Source organism: Cupressus sempervirens, chromosome 2, assembly GCF_028749045.1.
Source record: "Cupressus sempervirens isolate cs-2001-9-10 chromosome 2, ASM2874904v1, whole genome shotgun sequence".
In the NCBI taxonomy this organism is placed as follows: Eukaryota; Viridiplantae; Streptophyta; class Pinopsida; order Cupressales; family Cupressaceae; genus Cupressus; species Cupressus sempervirens.
Genome location: NC_143119.1, coordinates 528,656,121 through 528,674,860, shown reverse-complemented (window position 1 = coordinate 528,674,860; position 18,740 = coordinate 528,656,121). Strand labels below are relative to the sequence as shown.

Sequence of the window (18,740 nt, the reverse complement as noted above, 5' to 3'; positions counted from 1 at the left end):
TTTTTCATAAGTAGAGAGGGCTAGATTCTTACCAGAGAGGGCTTTGCTAGTGAACGCAATAGGATGGTCATCTTGCAGGAGAACAACACCCAATCCATTGCCGCAAGCATCACTCTCAATAGTGAAGGGTTTGGAAAAATCTGGCATCGCGAGAACAGGTGTACTGCACATAGCCTGTTTCAGTTGTTCAAATGCAGTCTCAGCAACAGGGGTCCAGGAGAACGCATCCTTTTTTAACAGAGCTGTCAATGGTGCTGCAATTTTCCCGTAATCTTTGACAAACTTGCGGTAGTAGCCAGTCAACCCCAAAAAACCCCGAAGGCTCTTGAGAGTTTTAGGATGTGGCCAAGTTTTCATGGCATCTATTTTTGTAGGATCCACCCGCACTCCATGGTGTGCAACAATATGCCCGAGATACTCCACTTCCTCCTGGCCAAACACACATTTAGATAGTTTTGCACAGAGTTGATGATCAGAGAGAAGTTGCAAGACAAGCTCCAGATGATGGAGATGCTCAGCCCAAGTTTTGCTATATATGAGGATATCATCAAAGAAGACCAGAATGAATTTCCGGAGGTATGGTCGAAATATGTTATTCATCACTGCCTGAAATGTTGAAGGAGCATTCGTGAGGCCAAAGGGCATGACTAAAAATTCATAGTGACCATCATGTGTGCGGAAGGCAGTTTTAGGTATATCCTCCTCATTAACCCGAATTTGATGATACCCAGAACGAAGATCTAACTTGGAGAAAAAATGAGCCCCATGAAGTTCATCAAGAAGTTCATCAACAACTGGAATGGGAAACTTGTCCTTTATAGTGAGATGATTAAGTGCTCGGAAATCAATGCAGAGTCGCCATGACCCATCTTTTTTGCGAACAAGCAGAACTGGAGAAGAAAAGGAACTGGTACTAGGGCGAATAATACCTTGCTTCAGTAAGTCACGGACAAGTATCTCGATTTCGGTCTTCTGATGAAATGGGTAGCGGTAGGGCCTGATGTTGGGCGGAACACTGCCAGGAAGGAGCTGAATACGGTGGTCCTCTGGACGAGAAGGAGGTAATCCCACAGGTTCAGCAAATATACCAGAATACTTGTCCAAAATGTGTTGGAGATCGGCAGGAGTGCTAGAGACTGCTGATGGCTGCATCTGAATGGAATGGAGCTGAGCGATGACACCATGTGAATTCTTCTTAAGAAGTTTTTCCATACGGTGTGAACTGATGATGCTGAGAGACCCTGGTTGTAAGCCTTTCAAAGTGTGTTGGTGCCCCTCGGCTGAAAACTGCATCCAAAGTTCAGCAAAATCCCAGAGAATGGGGCCAAGAGTGCGTAACCATTGGGCACCCAAAACCACATCACAGCCACCTAAGGGTAAGGCAAACATGTCAGAGCGCATGTTATAATCTCCAATAGAGAGACGCACATTGCGACATTTCCCTTTACAAGGTAAAGTGCCCCCATTGGCAATCATGACTTCAAAGCTAGAGCAGGGATGGATAAAGCAATCAGCCTGTTTGGCTATTCGTGGATCAATGAAGTTATGAGTGCTACCAGAATCAATGAGTATAGTAAGAGGGATCTTCTTGAAGAAACCCTGGACCCGCATGGTTTGTGGAGTAGTGACTCCTGCCAAAGCATGGACAGATATCTCTGGTGGAGCTTCTGGTGAAAGAGGTTCAGGCTGGTGAGGCTCAACCTCATCATCCACTGTTTCCTGAGCATCTACATATTCTTCCAGTTCCGGTGGAGAATCCACATCCAAGAGATAGAGCTTTTGCTGAACACATCTATGGCCCCGAGACCATTTCTCATCACAATTATAACAAAGCCCTTTGTCTCGCCTGACTCGCATCTCTGTTTCAGACAAGTGCTTGATCGGAGTAGTTCTGGGAGCTGGTATGACTGGAGGGTTGTGAGAACCTGTATTTCTGAATGGAACAAAAGTAGATCTGGAGCGTTGTAGAGCACTAATCTTGTCTTCCGCTAACTTAGCCAACCCAAGGGCTTCCATCATTGTAGTAGGTCGAAACATTTTGACTTCTGAGCGAAGTGCATCCTTCAGACCACTGACAAAACAACTACGGAAGAATTCATCAGACAAGCCCTCTGTGTAATTAGCTAATTTTTCAAACTCTGTCTGGTATTCTCTTACAGTGCCTGTTTGACGCAGTTTAGTGAGTGCTCCTGTGAAATCATCAAAGGAACTAGGGCCAAAGCGCTCCAAAATGAGGGTGCACAATTCTCTCCACGTTGGGCCTACATTAGCCTTGATGTACCAACGGAACCATTGAAGAGCTTCATGTTCCAAATGAAAAGATGCAAGGGAGACTTTGTGGTTATCCAAAGTATTATGCAAGCTGAAATACTGCTCTGCCCTATAGATCCATCCAGTCGGATCAGAACCATCGAAGCGTGGAAAATCAAGCTTTGGTCCACGGAAATTGCCAGAAGAGGACCCAGTATCTCCTGAATGGTTTCGGCTCATGGCTGACTGCTGAAAGTTAAGACCCAAAATTTTGTCATCCAGATCTTGAAGTTTGGTTTTGAGGGATGCAATTTCCTCTTCCATGATTTTTGCTCCTGTACGCGTAACAACCATAAAACAAGGTTTTTTTTTTTTTTTTTTTTTTGGAATGGGTAGAAGATGAGAAACAAAAACTTTTTTAGTTACGGCAAACTTGGATTTGGGTAAAACTCATATAGGAAATGGGTGTTCGACGGGTGGTAGGAGAGTATCTGGGGACAAGGGAAAAAGAAAAATGAGGGTTTCAAGGGTAGGGAGGCGAAATGAGGCGAACAGTCCAAGAGGGATAAGGGAGCAAAATGAGGAATTGAATCTTGTGGCTCAGTTTGGTGGCGATTGGATGAGAGGTGAAAAAGATAGGGCAAACCCTAAAATTAGATAAATGAGGGATTTAGGGCTTTGATATGTAAAATTTGGGGTTGGGTCGCCAAGGAAGGAAGTATGCGAAATGATATTGCAGACGTTCTGCGGAAGTATGAGCAGAAACAGAAAGCAAACAAGGAAGCTACGACTAAAAAACAGAAAAATCTTTACTCTTTTTTTTTTTTTGAACAGTCGACTTAGAAAAATTCACTCACAGACAGAACAACTGAAAAGAGTTATTGCAATAACAAGAGATATTAGAAGTGAGAGGAACCTGAAGGCCACGACAGAAAAAAAATTTGATGTAATTTCCACCCAGCGAGCCCAAGAGAGTGCTCTGATACCAGATGTGAAGAACCTCCTTATAGCAATATCGTGCGAATGCTCGAAATAACAGAATACAAAGTGATAGCAGAACTCAGAATGAATCTACTGATCGCAGGCCACTTCGAGGGGGTAACCTCCTTTGAGCAAGCTCAATACAATAAATTCGTCCGTGTCCATCAAGGGCCTCAACCTATTCTTATATACTGGGTACGATCTAGAAAAGTAATACTACCTATGCATGTGGGATAATAAAATATACTCACGGGACGACTTATAAAGCATATGCGTCCAACAACACTACTCTAACAAAATAAACAGAAGGAACACACAGGTTCCTAACAACATTGCTCTACCTTAGCCCTTGACTGGTTTGCATACTCGACTGTCCATGGTTTTGCCATAAAATTAGATCTCTTTGGAAATCTACTTAATAGTTTAGGGGATATAAAACATTTAGAAGCTCTAGTATCAATTAAAATAGAGACAGGGTTCCCGTAGATCTTACCCGAAGATTCAATGAGGCCTATCTGTTGTTTTGCTTGTCTATTGTCCAGGGTTGCATGGATTCTTTGCTGATAAACATGCTATTGTGGAAGAGGTGGTCGATGCGGTTGATTGATGTTGGGTTTGACAAGGCATTTACTAGCATAATGATCTCCCCCACAATTGTAACATCCCAAAGGTGGCCCCTTATTTTCATTACTCTTATTATTTTTACTTGTATTGAAATTACTTTTAAAATCCTTGACTTCATTTCCTTTTTATTTTGGTTTGCTATACTTGAAATCCTTAGAATGTTTTTTCTGAGATCCAGTATCTACACCTTCTGTATTCTAGTTTGTTTTCCTTTTATTACCTCGAATGGAGTCATCCTTCTTGATTTTGTATTCCTGTTGGACAACGTTCTCTAAAGCTTCTTCTATGGTTCGAGGAGTGAGAACATCAACTACTCTTATTTTGTTATTCAGACCCATAATGAATTTCCTCACTTTCAGATTTCTATTTTGTTGATATGGTGGTACATACTTCAATAGTTGGGGTAAATTTCTCCTAGTACTTGTGTACAGTCATGTCTCCTTGCTTCAAGTTTTGGAAATCCAGTAGTTTTTGGTCATAAATGGTTTGGGGTAGCCAGCGATTTCTAAAAATGGTTACAAATTTTTCCCAAGTAATCTCAGTGGTTTTAATGTTTTGCTCAACTTTGGTGTTTCCCCACCAGGTAGCAGCTTCCCTAGTAAAGTGGTATATTCCCCAAACCGCCTTTGAGGTTTCTAAAAAGTTTTTAATTTCAAAATACTGTTCCATTTCAGTTAACCAAACCTTTGCATCCTCTTTAGATTCAGAACTGGCAAATTTGGGTGGTTTGATTTTCTTAATATCTGCTAATAGATCAGCCACTATTTCTTGTATCTTTTGTTTTTCAGTTTGAGTGGGTGAAGAGGTTTTCTTATTATATCCAGAGACTTGTCTCTATTCGAAGAGAAGGGGATGATTGTGTCTCTACTGAGGATATTTACATTATGGAATCTAATCTTTCTTTTTAGCATTCAGTTCTAACTCAGATTTGTACATATCCCGCACCATCCAGGATCTGTGGAAATGTAGAAAAGAGTTGCTCTGATGAGTGTTCCAGTTTTAAATTAGTTTATTCGTATATGTTGCTTTATTAGCAGGAGTCCACTTGATTCTTTTTTTCTTCATTCGTTGCAATGGGGCATGGAGCAGCAAGTGTAGTTGAATTTTGGCATCTTTTTAATTAAATAAGAGAAGATGGGATGTCGAGCCTTCTTGCGAGGTGTTTTATGTACTTGCATCCTGTACAATTATTCTAAGAACTTTTCAAGTTTACATAGAAGGTAGTCTGTTCTAGGTTTAGTGTTGAACCCAACACTTTGATACCATATGTAACAAACGATTTTTTTCATATTAAAAACAAAGTTTATATAAAGATTTTCCAACATTCATTGAATAGATAACTGAAATCTTTTTCATATGACATTAACTGTTTTAACAATTAACTGAAATAACCATAACCATATCAATGATCATCTGAAAATAACTAGTTTAACGATTAACTGAAAATAACTGTATTGATGATCATCTGAAATAACTAGATTCACAATTAACTGAACATAATTGTATCTATGATCAACTGAAATAACTAGATTAACGATTAATGATTAACTGAAAATAACTGTATTAATGATCAACTGAAAATAACTGTATTAATGATCAACTGGAAATAACTGTATCAATGATTAATTGAAATAACTAAGTTATCAATTAACTATCCTTTCTACTTACAAGTAAGTAAATGCTTATCAAGGGAAAAAAAAAAGAAACATACAAATATCATCCGGAGAGCCTTTAGCTGGTTGTGCAAGCCTCGGCTTTTGGTAAGAGGAGAAGCATTGACATAGACTTAACCTCCCAACCTCGGACCATACTTATCCCCACACAATCTATTGAATTAGAAAGACCCTCCCTATCTCGGGATCGAGCTTGGAATGTTCTTAGTCTAGCCACCTGAGCATCGTGGTGTTTAGAATGTCTGCACAGTTATGAAACGAACATGTCTACATAACTGACACCACTAACATCAAGTTATTATTAGATGACAAACATGCCTTTATACTACCTTGGCCAAGGTTTTCTAATGGGTTCAACGACTCGATCACCACCGCTCGACTTGACAACAGGAACATTTATAGGGACGAGCATGAGCTATTAAGTATGGTTAATTAATTAATTTAATCATATCTAATTCCACTTCTACGTTCTTGCAGATTCATTCCACCTCTTCACCTTTACATGGCTATACAACCAGTGAATCTCAGGTGTTTCGAACTTCTAAGCAATCTGGTCTATGCATAAATTCTAAAAGGATTCATTGATTAATATGTCTTATCACAAACTGTGACTTGGAAGAATATGTTCTTGAGACCAGTTGAAAATATTATTGAATTCTGATTTCCATAGAATATGTTTCATTTAGGTTTTATTGCATTTAGAAAGTTCTCTCTTAATAGGTTCTATTTGACATTATCTATGATGATTCTAGCTGTTATGAAAGTTTAAAAAAATCAATAACAAATGACATGGAATATTCAGCAAAGCTTATAACGTAACCTAAGAGTAATCTGGAAAGGAAAGAAGTCTCTAAGCCTAGCTGACCGCTATGGAAATCGATTTAAAACATTGGAATAACACAATCTAGAATGATTATCACATGCCCTAATATAAATTTGGCACTCTTTGAAGTTTGCAAATTGATTTGTATTAGCTCCTCTTCAATTGCTTGTAGACACCACCACAGTGTATAAAAACTTATATCCTTGGCAAGAAAAGCATATACGACAGAGAGTATAGAATGGCACTGCTATGAACAAGTTTTTTTAATGGTATTGCAGGTATCTGATAGGTTTATTGCAGAGTATCGATTGGGAAAATGAACCGAATAAGTAGGGAAGAAATGCGATATTAAAAGGAAGAAACGAGGAGTGCTCTTGCAACTTTGTCTCTCTCGACTCATGATATAAAAAGGTTTAAAGAGACTTTTTGGCTTCCGTAACTTAAAGAATATTTGTCAATTTAATATGCCAAGTGTTTAATTGGTTATAAATAAGGAAAAGAATAAAGATGGAAAAAGAGTTGGAAGGTGTTAATACACACACACACACACACACACACACACACACATATATATATCAGTGAGGTGGCATCGTTTAATTATAAGAAAATAATATAATGGTGCCACCTCTTTTTTATATCTATATATATATATATATATATATATATATATATATATATATATATATATATATATATATATATATATATATATATATATATATGGTGAAAGATCATTTTAACCTTTGAAGTATGTTTTATATTTTAATTAAATTATTTTATGTTTCTTAAATTATTTATTTAATAGCGCATGCGGATCCCACAGATGTATCCTGTGTTTAAGTCGTTAGGTCCTTACCAAAGAAGTTTAAGGTCATACCTATCTGTTGATTGGACTAAGCAAGTATCCCATTCTGATGATCCCGTTTAGCAATGCTTCCCCCCTTCATCTTCACCTGCAATCACCTGTGAAACTTCCACCATAATAATAGTTCCATAATAATTTTCATATAAATATTTAAAAGACTTCAAAATTATTAACCATAATTCCAAAATCAAGCAATTGCTAAACATCATATAGAAAATAATGGTTAACGACCATCTTCATTAATAGTTAATACAACAGATATAACTAACTACCTACTTCACATGATCATGAATGAAAAATCCGTTAAATCCAATGGCTATGAGCAATTTTAAAACTAGGTCAAAATTTGGAATGTAACAATTAGAGACAACCTTGGACAAAGAGAGGGAGTAGATAGAAGATATGTTTTAGATTCAGAGGGAGTTTTGACACCTTATTGGAAATAAACTTGACAAGGAGATCAAAAGGTTAGTGTTTCTTCATGAAGAAGTTCCAAGTGAAATCCCTCATAATACATGCTTCTTTATGAGAGATAAGTTTGAGGTGAAAACCTTATTCTCTAATATGATCCATGGTAGATGTCATGATATAACCACATGATAGTATCTGTGGTGACTTCATGTGTATGGGCAACCCTCTTGTGTACATCATGAGGAAGTGATGACTTCCAAATGATTATCATTTGTACTTGCAAAAGTTATTGGAAGGTAACGACCTTACATTAACTTATATCATGATATACATTTTATGTAAATGTTGAAATATATCATGAAAGGTTGTATCTTGAAAATCAACAACTGAGTGTTAGATGTCATTAAATTGATTGTCTATAAGTTGTTTGTATAGATATATGATAGGTATTTGGTGAATATCTTGCCTTGATATTCCGATAGGCCACTACTGCATTGAGTACTTGGTGAATATCATTTAGTTGATGTTTTGATAGGCCATTACTAAGAGTATTTGGCAAATATCATGTGTTGATATTTTGATAGCCCAATACCCATATGATATTATATAATGTAAGTCTTCTAATCAAAGATTTCCTTGATGTGACTTCCTAATATTACCAATGGTGTAATTTTTATCATATGATTATCCTCCCTAGCTAAGAGGGAGTGTTAATGTTTTATAGCTTTAGTCGGATAAACCAATGAATACTATATATGAGATATAATGTGTTTATTATATATATATATACACACGCATAGTTACCCGAGTTCGCTGTTTTAGCCCAAGAACCTTGTGTTGGTTCGAACTGGTTCGAAATATGGGTCCGGTTCGATCTGGGTTTGAATTTCTCTGGGCTTGTTTGAACCCGTAATTCAGAATTCAAACCCGGGCGACTTTTGGCTGCCTAGATCGAATTTTATATTTCTTGAGTTCCAATTGCCCTAAAATGTGAATGCATGTAGGTTATTTTGGCTTCTAATATCATTTGTGGTGTGCAAATAGGTGATTGAGCAAAAGAAGTTTGTGCAAGGTGGAGTTTACATCATATGATTTTATGATACTCTATGCATCTAGGCTTCATAAATATGTATATATATAATTTTTACATATTTTTGTACGAATGAACCCAAAACCCTTTCCAAAATTTTGCCATACTGGTGAACCGGTTCTTTGAACCCGTATTTCGAACCGAACTCGAAGTGGTAACCAAGTATATATATATATATATATATATATATATATATATATATATAATAAAAATAATTAATGAATAGACATGTCAATGGAGAGAGATTGCTGCATTTGAAAAATATATAAATTACAAGCAATACTATTATTACAAAGTAATAGGAAAATATTTGCTTGTTAGTAACAGTGATCAAGAGATCAATTTATACAAGAGACTGAACGATGTTTCCTTAAGAAACAATCGTAAAGAATAGAACAATCTATTCTAGAAACATAAAACTAAATATTAGAACAGAAGATTACAATAGATAACCATTAGATACTAAACAAAGATAATAGAAACTATCTATTATCATAATACCCTCCCTTAATGGTTAATCTATCCTGAGCACGGAGTTGTCAATAAGAGTAAAAGACATATTCTGTCTGCTCAAGGTGTTGCGCACTGTTCGTTGTGGGCTACAAACCATATTGCCTAGAAAGGGCAGCTAAGCGCTTTCGACATTCAACTTTCATGTGCCCAAACTTGTGGCAATAGTTGCATTGAATGTTTTCCTTCTAGGAGCCTTTTGAATCTGGAGCAAAGGATGTCTACTGAGAAGACTGGTGATGGTACTTTGGATAATGCTCCAAAACTTTGTAGATGAGCATAATGCTCCAAAACAAACTACAAAAGCCATGATTTGAGGTGAAAAATCAATCAAAGCCCAACATGATTTTTGTGGTGCAAAAACAATCAAAACCCAACATGATTTTTGAGGTGAAAAATCAATCAAGATTCAAAACCCAACATTACAAAGCTTCATTTTTTTAAAAGGAAAAATGGTAAAACCCAACAGATAATTTTTGAGAAAAAAATTACAACCCCACAAAGGAATCCCACACAACTTTACGAATTACAGAATTAAAAAATTATAAACGAAAATTTATAGAAACCCATAAAAATTAAAAAATAAAAACCCATCAAAAACTTTTTTTTTTGAGGAATTTTTTTTATGAAAACCCACCAGAATTTTTAAGGGAGGCAAAACACGAGATGTTGCATGGTAAAGCAACGCATGCAATGAACATGCAAGTACATGCAACCCTAAAAAAGTAGAGACCCAGAAAATTTTAAGGGTAACCCAAAAGAGAGCTCGAAAAATCCAAAAAGAATTTGTTGTTAGTTTCTAGATCAATTGGCTTGAAAATCAAGGCACCCAAAAAAATTTAACTCAGTTTAGCTCTCGAAAAACCCACCAAGAACAAGAGTTTGAAAATTGTTTTGGATCCAAAAATTAAGGTTTTGAACAAAAACAGCCCTACTGCAAAAAACTACAAAAAATGGCAAAAATGTGGAGAAAAAACAAACGGATCAATAAATGGGTTGCAAACTGAACCAGAAGTTGGTGGACTCAAATCTCTCAAAACGGAAACCCTAGTCAGATTATAGAGAGAGTTGGAAGCAAATATGCATGTAAAATAATTTCGAAAATAAAAGATAGATAATTTCAACCAAGAATTTATAATTATTTTCAAAAAAATTTAGAGTATTGGCTCTGATACCATATTACAAAGTAATTGGAAAATATTTGCTTGTTATTAACAGTGATCAAGAGATCAATTTATACAAGAGACTGAATAATGTTTTCTTGAGAAACAATTGTAAATAATAAAAACATTCTATTCTAGAAACAAAAACCTAAATATCAGAAACATTCTAATATTTACAAAAGATTACAATAGATAACCATTAGATTCTAAACAAAGATAATGGAAACTATCTATTATCGTAATAATTATTTCATTTGCAGCAATCCTTTAAAATTTAACAATAACTAATTAGAATTGCAAATTAGACTTTGACATACTATGTAAAGTTTAAAGCTAGGCTGCATGGGTACATGTACCCACACCCCTCGGATGCGAACCCACGTGCCGATACATGTACCCTAAGTACCAGTACTCAATGGATATCATCCTAGCTAGGGGCCTTGATTAAGATCTCTTATTTTTGTTTCAGCTTTTTGTTATAAAGCTTAATTCAATACTTAATCAGTTTGATTCTTTGATACAATATTGATTAACAATAATTTTTTTGGCTTTTCAAGTCGGAAGTTTATCATTTGCAATCTGTCATTGTTATACGATTTATGATCTTCTTGTTCATGATTAAAGGCTGCCTTCTCTGTTATGCATCTAAACATTTATCATTTATTATTATTACAAACATACTACAAATCTGAAACTGAAAACAATCCATTCCATCTGCAAACTTTATCACTGTTCTTGTTTTCAAAACTATTGTCATGACTCATATTTTCAGATTTTCTATAAATATTAATTTATATTAAAACAAATGATGTACCCAAATACCCCAGTCCCCTATTTTGAAAAATAGCTGTAGCTGTACCTGTACCGGTACCCTAAGTACCCAAGTATCCTCGTCCCCATGCAACCTTGGTTTAAAGTAATAAACATTAAAAACATGATAAGGATTGCATTGAATTTTGGACATCAATAACGGTGGGCAGAGTTTTGGAACTTAGGGAGAAAGCAGATGAAAATGAGACATACTAAGTGAAGTTTGAACTAATAAACATAAAAGTAATGACAGTGATTGTGTTAACAATAACAATGGTGGGTGAGTGTTTGGGGTAGAGCTCCGAACAAGGTCAAAGGGCAGACCTCTTACGGGGCTCTACATAGGGGCCTTGATTAAGATCTCTTATTTTTGTTTCAGCTTTTTGTTATAAAGCTTAATTCAATACTTAATCAGTTTGATTCTTTGATACAATATTGATTAACAATAATTGTTTTGGCTTTTCAAGTCGGAAGTTTATCATTTGCAATCTGTCATTGCTATACGATTTATGATCTTCTTGTTCATGATTAAAGGCTGCCTTCTCTGTTATGCATCTAAACATTTATCATATATTATTATTACAAACATACTACAAATCTGAAACTGAAAACAATCCATTCCATCTGTAAACTTTATCACTGTTCTTGTTTTTAAAACTATTGTCATGACTCATATTTTCAGATTTTCTATAAATATTAATTTATATCAAAACAAATGACGTACCCAAATACCCCAGTCCCCTATTTTGAAAAATAGCTGTAGCTGTACCTGTACCGGTACCCTAAGTACCCAAGTACCCCCGTCCCCATGCAACCTTGGTTTAAAGTAATAAACATTAAAAACATGATACGGATTGCATTGAATTTTGGACATCAATAATGGTGGGCAGAGTTTTGGAACTTAGGGAGAAAGCAGATGAAAATGAGACATACTAAGTGAAGTTTGAACTAATAAACATAAAAGTAATGACAGTGATTGTGTTAACAATAACAATGGTGGGTGAGTGTTTGGGGTAGAGCTCCGAACAAGGTCAAAGGGCAGACCTCTTACGGAGCTCTGGGGTAGAGCCCCCAACAGGGTCAAGTGGCAGGACCTCTTGTGGGGCTCAAGGGGTAGTATGCATGTGCCACTCCTTGTTGTGATATAAGGTGGGTTGGAGGGGTGGAGGCCCTACTAACAAGCATAAAGAAACCCTTCAAAACCTCAGAAACCTTCATTACAAATGTCATTTTCACAATTTGTCAGTTTTTTGTGTTTTCAGTTGGAATTTCTAATTGGGGGCTATGGGTGAGTCCTGGGTGTCCTTGGGATGGTCAACGGACTTTTGGGTGTTCACCACATGCCTTGGGGACATCTTGACATCCTGGAGGCATCTTGATGAAGGTAGTGGTGTGGCACAGGGATGTTCCCCAAGTCCCTGCATCTCAAAAATTGTCCTGTTCCAAAAGCACAGATTCCGGTCTGGGGTGAACGCATCCCTGTGGTTAAATGGTATTAATTGTTTACTTTAAGATGCAAATGTCTTTGGGAGTACTAAGCATACCTTCTCATTAGGTTAAACTAGATGCTTAAGCAAGCAGAATGTATTGGATGACAAAGTAGGGATGGTTAGAGTAAAACCCAAGAAAGAAATGGATCAATTCTGTTTGTGCAATACTTCGTGAGTTTCAATTACTGAATGAAAAGAATACAATATCAAAACAGACAGAAGAAAGTGACTAGATACATCATTATCTTTTTGTCATATAGCAAAAAGATAAAAACTCAAAGACAACTTCAAAATTATTTTACCTTTTTCCTTCTTTTTTTAATATATTGAAATTCTCTATTTGGGATGATTGCTTTCTAAATTAAAGTTGTGCTTAAGTTTCTTCACATGATCTGTTGATAAAAATGATGAATTTTAGAGAACCTAGGGTTTAAACATGAAAAGAAAACTAAATTACACTAAGCAGCTATTCTCATGATTAATTTCAACCACATAAAAGTGAAACTGTATTGAAATGGTAATATAGGGCTGCAAAATACAAGCTCCATTGAGTAGGTTCAATGTACAAATCATTTCCGAATTTACACTCCTGATTTTTTAAATTTATTTTATGTATTATTTTTAGTGGTTCATAATTATAGAGAGAGGATACCAATGAAAGGAATCTGCAACATGTTTGGAAATAATTTTTTTAAAATATGGGTGTGTATATAGTATATACAGATAGGTACAAAAAATAATTCCATTGAAACATATGCAATATTCTGGTAGATTGTATTCTTCCTAAATCATTTAACGCCTATTATGTCTACTTGAGAATACGATCTTCTGCATTACAATGAGGAATTCTACATAGCATGAGAAACAATTTAGGATTTTTTTATTCAACAAAAATATCTTGCTTAAATTGCAATACAAGTGAGTACTATCTTCTTGAACCAAATTGACCTTTTCAATCCCTTTTTCCTTACCCTTAAATATCTTTTGCATGAGGATGGCTGTTGTTGTGCTCTTTTGGTGTTCCCATTCCATTGGTCCAGTACAACTGATGCATTGACAGATCAATCTTCTAGTTCCCCGGATTATTTTATTAATCAATAAAGGTAAGTGATGATAATCTTACCTATTATAGTCACTGACAATTGATGTTATAGCACTAATGTTTGAAAATGCCTTTTTATTCTGGACAAGGACAATTTTTAACCTAATATTAGAATGGTGATATCTAGGAGAGGGATTTCTAAATTAAGACAATATAAGAGGAGACACCATGTCCATATCTCAAGAATAAAATTGTAGGTGCAAATATGCAGCTTTGTTAGTATATGCATGTTCTATGTCATTTGTGGCAATATGAAATGGATGACATCTGGTATAGTTAAATTTAAAAAAAAATATTTTTTTGTTAGTAGTACAATTATGCCAATAAAATTTTGAATGGTTCTCAATCATCAATTTTTTTGTGTTGAAAATATTGCATGAATAACACATTTCAACTCTTGGAAATTTGCAGGTTTCTTTGGATTCTAGTAAAGTCATCAATGTGACTCCACGATATGCACGTCTACGAGCAGGTTCTAATGGTTCAGCCAAAGGAGAAGTCATTGGGTGGGAAAATATTGAACTTATTAGTGACCGCCCATTGGAGATTATGTTGAAAGAGTTTAAACAGCTGAAGAAGGAATACCCTGATAGGATTCTCATTGCTTCAATTATGGAGGAGTATAATAAAGCTGCTTGGCAGGAGCTCATTGAACGAGTAGAAGAAACTGGAGTTGTAAGAAAATTTTGTGATTTTTATGTACTTTGGGCAGTGGCATTTTTACTTAAGGTGCTTAATTAACTTTACCCCATCTTCAGAAGTCAGATTGTAACTTCTTCCGTGTTCTGATATTGGTTGGCTCAGGATGCAATAGAGGTTAACTTTTCCTGTCCTCATGGGATGCCTGAACGCAAGATGGGTGCGGCTGTTGGTCAAGACTGTGGCTTATTGGAGGAAGTTGGTGGCTGGATAAATGAGAAAGCTACAGTTCCTGTTTGGGCCAAGATGACTCCAAACATCACAGATATTACTGAGGTTTCCTTCTCTTCTAAGCATTTTAATTTTTAACGACTAAATTAAATTCGTGCATCCAGGCCCCGAACCAGATCCAGGTCCTTACCGGGACTGGATTTGTGAACTGGTTTGTGTCGGAGTCATGCAGGGTCCAGCTTTGATCCTATGGATTTGCCCGGATTTTCAGACCACGAATCCGGATGAATCCACAGGGTCAATTCCGGACCCTGCACAAATCCATCACGAATCCATGCAGACCTATACGAATCCCTCACAAATCCATGTGAACCCATGCAAATCCTGCATGAATCCCCAAGGACCCGCAGACCAAACTTGGAATGAGTACCCACGAATCCACACAAATGAATCCTTATGAATCATAATGGGAAAAATAAAAAATCATGAATCCATGAATTGGATTCTCCAACCCAAATCTGACCTCGAACCCGAATCGGTAACTAAGTTTAATCCTATTTTCTACTAAGTTTGTTTCTCTTTTGCAAAGAGGACACTACTATCACATATATTACTTGGGTTTCTTCCTATTAAAGCATTTTAAATACAATTAATAAATGCTTAATATTTAGTTGTTTCCTTTTGTCATGATCATCTCTCTTTATCTTTGTGCAACCTCTTTTTCAATCGTGGAGAGGCAGTTTACTTATGCAGACATTAAGCCCCACCACAAAAATGGGAAAACAAAAAGTTTGTTTCCTTTTTACCTCTGTGCATTCCTTTTTCAATCTTGGAAGAGCAGTCTACTCGTGCAGACTTTAAGCCATGTCACAGAAAAAAGAAGGGACCAGGTCAAACAGAAAATACTTAGGATATCGTAACAAACAGGTCAAGGAATACGGATATTAACTATAGCCAGAGAGATGGATATGTTATATTGCTAGTAATATGGATTTTCAATTTTAGATGCCACTGGAATATGTGAATTATATAGAATTTAATTTGCACTTTTTTATACTGATGATTATCAGAAAATTTTCTAACCTTCTCTTTTTCTTTTATCTCAAGATTTCAACTTTATTATAAAAAATTCCCAGTCAAGTTCTTTCCTTAAAAGTTTGAAATATCTTATTGTTTTCTTTTGATGCAATAGCCATCCAGGGTGGCATTGAGGTCGGGATGTGAAGGAATTGCAGCCATTAACACAATTATGAGTGTAATGGGGATCAATCTTGATACATTAAGACCTGAACCTTGTGTTGAGGGGTGGGCACTCAATGACAATTATCTATGTCAATATGTTATGTTCAAGCTGTCTTACACAATTGGTCTATTTTTGTAGGTTTCTGGTGTTTATTTACTACACTTTTGTTCTGCAGTTATTCAACTCCTGGTGGATATTCCTCAAAGGCTGTCCATCCTATTGCTCTTGCAAAAGTGATGTCCATTGCCCAAATGATGAAGAATGAGTTCCCTGATCCAACTCTGTCACTTTCTGGCATAGGAGGAGTTGAAACTGGAAATCATGCAGCTGAGTTTATATTGCTCGGATCAAACACCGTTCAGGTTAAAAGACTGGTTTAATTATGTGCAGTCAATTGGTTTTACTATTTGGTTTTTAATTTGGTTGTTAATTTAAACTATAAGACTTTTATTGAAACCGTGCAACTTTGGTGAGATAAGTGCAATAAATGTTGTTCTATGACTCTGATTTCAGCAGGAATTTTAAATGATTTGTTTCCCATTTTTCTGTTGTTGGCTATGTTTCTTTTATAAATATGTGAAGAACCAAGCTTAAATTCCAAAGGGGCATCTAATATGGAATTCTAAGTTGTGATTCATGGTCTTACATAGGTCTTTTCTAATGTGCTTGCTTGAAAGAACTAGTATTGGTCTCATGGTTGTGTTTGTAACAGCTTGTATAAGTCTCATGTTGAAGCTCATATGAGTAGAATATTTGTAAATAATAAACAATATTAAAAGAACTTTTATTGCTTCAATAGCTCTTGCATGCTAATATTTTGTCGGTAACTTTTATTCAGAGGAGAAGAAACATCGTATGCTTTGATCAATTTGGTTCATTCCCCTCCATCTATTCTTGTCGAGATTCAAATTTGTTTTGCAGGTTTGTACAGGGGTCATGATGCATGGCTATGGACTTGTGAAAAAACTCTGCTCTGAGCTAAAAGATTTTATGGCTAAGCATAATTTTTCATCTGTTGAAGATTTTCGGGGGTAAGCTTTGGTCATGTTAGTAGCATTTATTGTGAATGATATGCCTCTTTTGCCAATAATCAGACTAATGTAATTCATTGTCCCTACCATCTTTAAGGGAAAGTTGAAACTTCACCAATTCAGGAATATTTTAGTTTTCTCGGGAATCTTTAAGATGTCTATATGAGAGGAAGTGTATATTGTGATTATCCTGGAGTCTTATAACTTTCTTAGATATTTCAGGGCATCTCTTGGTTACTTCACTACTCATACTGAATTGGTGCGGCGTCAACAAGAAGCTATCAGGCAGAGGAATGCCATTCGAAAAGGATTAGCATCTGACAAGGACTGGACTGGTGATGGCTTTGTTAAAGAGACAGAAACAATGGTTTCTAATTAAAAATCAGGTGAAAAAGCTACTGCGGGCTTGCATTTCGCCATTTATCATATAAGACACTCAAGAAAACACTTGTGTTGTTCAACAGTGCAACACTTACAGTTACCAAAGGGCATACATTCCTGTTGTATCTTTTCGACACAAGCTCAACATTAATGTATCTTATGGATTTTAACTCAACATTGTCTAAAGCTTTGCCATTTTTTTCAGTTTTTAGAATTCCATTTAAAATTATTTGGTAATTTCGTTGTGTTGAGATTTTGTTCTTTTGTGGTTTGGCGTTAGGTTGAGGACTCGGGTCATTCTATTGAATCTAGAATCTTTCTGCTGTTGTTGTTCAACTGCATTATAATCAATTGGAGCAGGCAACAAGGAGTTATTTATACTAATTTGGCTTTACAATTTTGTTGCAGACTGGAAAATTTGAAATGTTTTCCTCAGTTCATTTGAAACAATATTCTCTAGGTAGGCCTTCAACTTTGGAAATCAAACAGTAGTGCCATGTTCTCTAGATGGAAAATGTCACATTTTGGCTTCTAACACACAATAGCCAGAGGTCTTTATATCATAAAAGTCTTTATACGTGACAGACTCCAAGCCTGGGGAATGGGCATCAGCATTCCTTCTGTAAAACTGAATCATCACTTGATGGAATAAAATAAGACTATAAATACGTCTCTCAAATGAAGAAGCACAAGAAATAATGGAAAGTATAACATCTCTGCAAATGGGGAAAAGCAGCGTTACCTTGTACATTCAAAGATGTTTGTAAAATAATTCGCTACATTTGAGATGACAGACATTGCAGATTACTTTTTATTGGAAGCGGCTTTCTTCCGCACAAATTGCACCTTTCACTTGAAAATTATGAAAACACAGCGATTTTATCCGAAAATTTCCGTATGTATTCCTGTTGATATTAATGGTTAGAAGAAGAAAAAAGACCAAATCTGAAAAAAAATCAGTGTGTTTTCGCAGATCTGAAGAATGTTTTAAATTTTTTTTTTTTTGACTTTTAAGGTGCACTTTGTCCGAAGAATAGCCCGTTTCCTTTTCATTTGTGACGTTGCACAACTTTCAAGTTGATATATTTGACTGATTTGGCCTTAATATAGACCAAAAGCTATTCAGACACAAATAAATGACATGCGTCTATCTATAGAATATATCATCCCACTCCTACATGACGTGGCGTGACAAGATAGGCAGATGTAGAAAAATGGAGATACAAACGGACAGAATTGAATGGCTTAACTTTAGACGAAGAAAGTTGCATGGGATTGGACGAGATGGCAACACGGAACAAGCAACAAGATGAGGGAAACGAACTTAACCAATTGCAAATTTTAGCGACTAGATATGTAAATTCTATGATATTGTTGCAGATGAGAAGGATAGTGTTGAAAGAGACTCAATTTTTTTCGATAA

General features: G+C 35.9%; 1 protein-coding gene across 6 annotated transcripts in view; it reads left to right on the top strand.

The window, feature by feature from the left end:
- PYD1 (pyrimidine 1) overlaps nt 1–18,207 on the top strand; it is a 50,623-nt gene extending 32,416 nt beyond the window's left edge. For 2 of the 6 annotated variants that reach the window (XM_089814493.1, XM_089814490.1), the window contains 7 exons: nt 14,204–14,467; nt 14,597–14,767; nt 15,855–15,967; nt 16,081–16,267; nt 16,827–16,936; nt 17,159–17,322; nt 17,726–18,207. In XM_089814493.1, the coding sequence (XP_089670619.1) occupies nt 14,204–14,467; nt 14,597–14,767; nt 15,855–15,967; nt 16,081–16,267; nt 16,827–16,936; nt 17,159–17,315 (1,002 nt within the window). In that variant the 3' untranslated portion in view covers nt 17,316–17,322; nt 17,726–18,207. Of the gene's footprint in view, nt 1–14,203; nt 14,468–14,596; nt 14,768–15,854; nt 15,968–16,080; nt 16,268–16,826; nt 16,937–17,158; nt 17,493–17,597 lie in introns of those variants that run through there. The other 4 variants (XM_089814494.1, XM_089814491.1, XM_089814492.1 and 1 more) reach the window with 2 other exon arrangements.
- Nucleotides 18,208–18,740: the final 533 nt, after the last annotated feature.